At 39.7% G+C, this 6,444-nt stretch overlaps 1 protein-coding gene across 1 annotated transcript; it reads left to right on the forward strand.

The window, feature by feature from the left end:
* The first annotated feature begins 485 nt into the window (after window positions 1-485).
* On the forward strand, window positions 486-1,403 carry LRFN2 (leucine rich repeat and fibronectin type III domain containing 2). Its single transcript, XM_040060600.1, has one exon. The coding sequence runs from the start codon at window positions 486-488 to the stop codon at window positions 1,401-1,403; it is 918 nt and encodes a 305-aa protein (XP_039916534.1).
* The last annotated feature ends 5,041 nt before the right edge of the window (window positions 1,404-6,444 follow it).

Below are 6,444 nucleotides of genomic sequence, written 5' to 3' on the forward strand. Positions count from 1 at the left end.
CCTGCTGACGTGAGACAGTAAATGTTCAGGCACCTGTGAAGTGATGCGACAACTGCCGCATTGAGACTCAGCAAGCACAAAGGTCATTTGCATACTCAGGAAGAACTGCTCTTTGTATGCTTTTATTCTGAGTTATTTGTTCAGGTTTGAATATATTTCAGATTAGGACAGATGCAAGTGAGGAGAAAAAGAATCTCCAGTTTAGTTTGGTCTGCTTTTACTTATTCCTTTTATTGCACAGCTGAGAGCTGGCCCTCAAAACTTGTGTGTTTCTGAATGCTGAGGTGTTGAACCCTCAGGAGCTGAGAAGCTGGAATGTTTGTTTGAATTTCATGGCTCTGAATTTTATGGCTCATCTCTGCCAGAACTCGGAACAGTTAACATCATGTTGTTCTAATCTCTGTTCTCTCTTTTACCTTTGTGTCAAAAGTAACCAATTCTTTTTTCTTTTTCTTTCTTTTTTTTTTCTTTTTTTTTCCCCAAGGATGATACCAGCTACAAACAAGGCCTTTGTTGTAACCAACCTTGTTTCTGGAACAGGCTATGACCTCTGCGTCCTGGCAATGTGGGATGACACGGCCACTACCCTTACTGCCACCAACATTGTGGGATGCGCCCAGTTCTTCACCAAAGAAGACTACCCTCAGTGCCAGTCGATGCACAGCCAGTTCCTGGGTGGGACCATGATTCTGATCATTGGAGGCATCATTGTGGCAACTCTGCTGGTATTCATTGTAATTCTCATGGTCCGCTATAAGGTCTGCAACAACTCCCAGGGGAAGATGTCTAGTGTCAGCAATGTCTACTCACAGACGAATGGAGCACAACCAGTTCAGAATGGAGTCTTGCCCCAAGTAAATCCCAAAGTGGTGGTGAGAAACGAACTTATGGAGTTTAACTGTCAGTCTGCACGGAGCAGCATCTCCTCTTCCTCCAGCTCTGCAAATAGCCGTGACTGTGACAACTACAGCCTCCAAAGTGAACAGGGCACATTGTCCAGTAAATGGAGGCCTCCTTCCCGGTCAAAACACAATATTGACCGGCTAATGGGAGCTTTTGCCTCCCTGGAACTGAAATGTCAGAAAAAGGAGGAAATGACAGACTCCAGAACTTCCACGGTGGCCCGCCACTCGGACAAAGAGCCACTGCTGGGCCAGACAGAGTCCAAATTCCGCAGCTTCCTCATGTTGCCTCTGGAGGGCAAAACTAAACGTAGCCATTCTTTTGACATGGGGGACTTTGCCACATCTCAGTGTTGTAACTACCCAAAAAAGATAACAAACATTTGGACAAAGAGGAGCCTCTCGGTCAACGGCATGCTTTTGCAGTATGATGACAATGACCTAACAGGGGCAAAAGGGACTTTTGGGAGCTCAGAGTGGGTGATGGAAAGCACAGTGTAAATATCAGTGTCTCCCCCCTCCTCCTCTCCCCTCATGTGTTATAAAGTGTGGTTTGCTTCAGGGCCGAGCAACTGGAAAGAGAGGGGAGGAAACATTTTCTGTTGTACTGGCCAAAAAAGATAGGCAAGCAAGTAAGTTGCAGGAATAGTAAAAGAGAAAAGAGGGTCATGAAATGTGAATAGACACATATGGTACCGTTCCTCTCTGGCCCCAACTAAACCATGCGTGAATGTTTCAAGGAATTTGCTAGTTGTATTCAGCATTGCTTTCCAAAAGTTACTTGGACTCTTGGTGAACCTTCACACAAGATTAAACAAGGACGATGAAAAGGGGTTTAACAGCAGAACTTTAATTTTACAGGGTTTCTCTTTTTTTTTCTTTTTTTTTCTTTTTTTTCTTTTTTTTTCTTTTTTTCTTTTTCTTTTTTTCTTTTTTTTTTCTTTTTCTTTTTCTTTTTCTTTTTCTTTTTCTTTTTCTTTTTCTTTTTCTTTTTCTTTTTCTTTTTCTTTTTTTTTCTTTTTCTTTTTACCACAGAAATATACTTCTGTGGATATGATTGGTGCTAGGCTATATCTGGTTGTCATTGCAAGGGATTTTCTCAAAACTGAAGGCAGGGCACCCACAGGGGCAGATCAGAGTAAATTGTTCAGCATAATCTCATGGTCTCTACTGTGACATCTGGGCAAACAATATTTGTTGTTGAATGGACTTTTGGTTGGTATTTAATTATTTCTGTTCTGTTTTGATTTGTTACTGGTTTTGAATTGCTTTTTCCCCACAACACAAGGTATGTTTCCATGCATATTTTGTGTTTGTTCTCAGCCTCATCAAATCCCCCAGATGGAAACGAGGATATGTACAAAGGTCAAATAGCTGATGTATAACCCACTTCTAATACCATCCCTTTTTGTCCTAGGAAAAGTTAAATCTAGGGACAAACAGCAACAAAAAAAAATCATCCTCTTTCTTCCATCTCCTTCATAACCTCTTCTAGTCAATGGTCAAGGCAGATTGTAACAGATATTGGTATCTGTGGGGATGTTGATATTAAAGATGGGGAAAATAGTTATCAGGATACCCTAATAAAGGATAAAGAAAGGGAAAACAAAAGTAGCTCCTGGGAACTCTCCACGTTATGAATAGCAGTGGCTTCTAGTAGAGGTCATGCTCTCACTCCACTAAAATGACAGACTTGCACCCTACTGTGACAAAAGCTCCTTGCCTGTACAGTCACTATGACATGTCTTGACTGTATGAGTAACATCAGGAAAATTAAGGTTCTGTGTATTTCAGGGGATTGGTTATGTTCCAGATTAGCTACAGAAACTGAGTTAAATTTGGTATGTGGGAGCAGGGTGTGTCCCATGTATCCCCTGCATGACTTATAGCCCTTCCCCAGCCTGGCACACACCTACTAACCGGTCTCTCATCCTCAGGAAGATAACTTAGAACAGGAGCTCTTCAGGGTTTGTAAATGGATTCTCAAATTGGGTTTTGGTGAGCATTGCTGTGGTTGTAAAAATACACATGGCCCATCCAGCAGAATTTATTTTCCTTACCAATTTTACTACAATTTCAAGCATTCTGCTGGCTACTGCAACTGTCCTGTCATTTGTTTATTTATTTGTTTGATCAGCTGTTGGGAACCATTCTGAAATTTCACATTGTTACTATGATTTTGCAGAAGAGGTGGAGAAAGTATGCAAGGCACAGAGAAAATAACACAAGAAAAACTCTATGTATATTTTTTTTTTTAAAGTTCAGAGATATATTGTGACATGGCTGTGTACTTGATCTTGTATTCGTCATGTTTCCTACTTGGAGTTTTAGATAATGACATCTCTGTGATCAGAATATTTTTCCTTTTTTTTTTCTTCTTTTTTTTTTTTTTTTTTCTTTTTTCTACAAAATGTACAGTAAAAAACATCCTTGGGGAAAAAAGTGTACCTGCTTTTCATTTATTTGTTATTCCATGGTCTGCTTTGAAACCTAAGAAGTATTTATTTTTAAAATTATCTTTAAAATTTAGACATTTGCTTTTTCTTTCCCAAAAACTGTCTTTGACTTCTGGATTTTACGTATAAAGCAGAAATCAAGAAATATATACTGTTTTAGAGTGCACGAGAAAAGATCTTGTAAAAGGCACTTTACCTCTTTTTCTGTTGTTGCATTTATACAGGTCTATATTACTAGAGTACTCTAAACCCTGATCTAAAATCTACAGACAGAAGAGGTAGCATCTTTAGATTTGGGACCTGACTTTCTGTGGGTTAATTGCTCAGATTGTTGCTCACCAACAGCATTAATAGATTCAAGAGAGATCCAGTTAAACTTTGGAACATTTTTCAAACTCTCTGTTTTTTCTCACTCTTTCTGAGATGAATGACACCTCCGGTGCCAGAATCTACATAATCCAACGGTCCAGATGGCAGTTCACATTAACCGTTAATGACACGTACATTCATGTAGCACTGAAGACTCTTAAAGACGTTCATGTAGTGAGTTATCCTTGTTCCACTGTGGTGCAGTTGGACGTTTTTATTATGTTGCTACTTCACTCTGAACACGGCATCTGGGTTGACTTTAATTTAGACATTGAGTTCATCTTCAATATTAGCAGCACGGCCATATGCAGCTGTTAATTTTCAAAGTATATCACATACTGTTTTCTGTCTTAAAGAAGAATGCTCTTTCACATTCTCATATAAAATTTAAGGAAGTAAGCCAAGAGATACAGTTTTAAAACAATAGATAGCTGCTAAAAACCAAGGTAATAAATTCCACACTCTAGCAGCTGCATTTACTACCATTAATCATAATATTAATTCATTTAGCTTTAATGAATGGGGCTCAATCTACGTCAGCTGATTTGCAAATAGTGAGCAAAATTAAACAGGCGCAGAGCAACTACCTTTGGTGCTCACAATGCTGGGGAGGAAGAGGATTCAGGGATTCAGAGGTGAGGCAGGGAGCCTCATGTTGAGTCAGCAAATGGCCAGCCCTCAGAGAGGGTTGGAGCTACTCATGGGTTCTGATCATCCTTTAGGTGTCACCAGTCCACTTCCACTACCCTACTTGCCCTATTTCCACTACCAACAAAGCAGGTCTTTGGAATTATCTTGTGGTTTCCTCTTTACCCATGTGAGAGCAGCTGAAGGCAGCTCTGTAGTTTTGGTTACATTCTGAATCCATTCCCTTATTGTTAAGGTGCAATTAAGGCCTCAGGGTCCTCCCACGATCTGATTGATCCTTACCTTGCTTCTGTTTACCTGTGTGTACCTCACCCAGCACCTCTGGATTTGATTATTCTTCTGTAGAGCTGCTGTGTGGTAGGGCTTCTTTCTTGTCTCACTTCTGAGCCCAACTGCACATTAGTGGTTCCTGAAATGATGCATAACTGCCCAACTCCTTGGGCAATAAATATTTTCACTCATCATTGAGGAGCTCCGTTAGCATCAATGTCCTAGTCCTCTCCTCTCAGAGGAGAGAACTTATACACTGAGAATTTTGTATGTTATCTCACATGTTAACATGGGGTAACCTGATGTGCAGCTGCACCAACCATGTTTCAGGGGGAAAGGTCAGGTAGTGCAGATAGTAAGGAAAATAAAAGAGATCAACAGGAGCCTTTGGATAAGAGAAGTCTGAGAAATTAAGGGTGCTAGAGAATTTAAAGTGAAGCCTATGGGAATAATTAAAGGCATCTGCATATGTAATTCCTGTAAGTTAATTTTTTGACATGTTTTATAATAGTGGAACTAGCTTTTTTCCCCGAAAAATGTATGTCATTGGTTTGAAAGAAAAGATATGATTCCCCTGTTAAATTCCGCACAGTTAGTCCTGCTAAAAATCCAACCCAAATCCCCAAAATATCATCCTATCATCCTGGAGAATATTAAACAAGATGACAAAATGGAAATTTCTGAAAGTAGTGATTATGTGGATTTCATTTGATGTCTGCTAAGAACCAAGTGGTTGTATGAAATGAAAACATGTGTGTGTATGTGTGTGGGGGGGTGTGTGCCCCTGTATGTACATATGCATAGCAAAGCAGAACAGACTATTTCCTTACATTTATATCCTTACAGATTTAATTAAGTGAAATATATTTCTGGTTTCAAATGTTCTGTCTGAGTTTGTCAGCTCTAGCGAACAGCAAACTTTCCCACTTTCCTTAGAAGAGGAAAACCCATTTGATATGTCTCCAAACTACATACTGTACTTGGTTATAATTGGGATTAATTCACTTGTAAAGCAATGCATAACAAAGAAATGAGAGCTGTCTCTGCCTGGCATGATGTGAGATTGAAAAGATGGTAGATTTTTCTTTGCTAAACTTGTTTACACTTCAAATCATGGGGCTGATCTGCTCTGGCAAGAGGAGAAAATAATATTCCAAATGCTTGCTTGTTTCATTTCTCATTCTTCACCCAGCAAAGGGTTGCAAAGACGGATGACCAAAGACAGTCCTTGGAGGTTTCTGAAAGAGTGCAATAAGTGCAGAAACTTTAATACAGCAAATTTAAGCACTTTCCAACCTGGAGGGCAATGAATAGCTAAGAAAACCTTTTAGTCTTTGAACAGCTTGAATGTCACATCTGCTTGCAACATTGTGCACCCATTAACCCACGGGTAACCCACAGTACACCATATGGTGCTCACGGCACACCCCTTCTACCTCTTGCAGTCTCTTTCTCTGGAACCTTTTCTCAGTGACTCTCCACGTTCATTGTTTGTAATTGGGCAATTCTGGATGTGTAATAATATTCTGGTTGTGGAATTATCAAGAAACTTTATTTATGTCTTGCATATTTCACCTTTAAATTCCCCTAAACGTGATGATGGGATCCCTCTCAAAGCATTAAATTAGGGTCGGTTAATTTAGGCTGTGGGCCAGATGAAAACAAAATCAGAGTTCCTAGAAACTCTTGCTTTCAATATAGGAATTCTATGTTTTGCAGTGCATTTTCCTTGTCCTAATTAATTACTCCTTAATCCCCAAAGGTACAGCATTCCTTAGCATCAGCTGTCAAAAGGCCCT

The sequence above is a fragment of the Hirundo rustica genome, chromosome 3, assembly GCF_015227805.2.
Source record: "Hirundo rustica isolate bHirRus1 chromosome 3, bHirRus1.pri.v3, whole genome shotgun sequence".
Lineage (NCBI taxonomy): Eukaryota > Metazoa > Chordata > Aves > Passeriformes > Hirundinidae > Hirundo > Hirundo rustica.

Coding starts and splice junctions, on each gene's coding strand:
- LRFN2 (XM_040060600.1), top strand. CDS start 486: ATGATACCAGCTACAAACAAGGCCTTTGTTGTAACCAACCTTGTTTCT.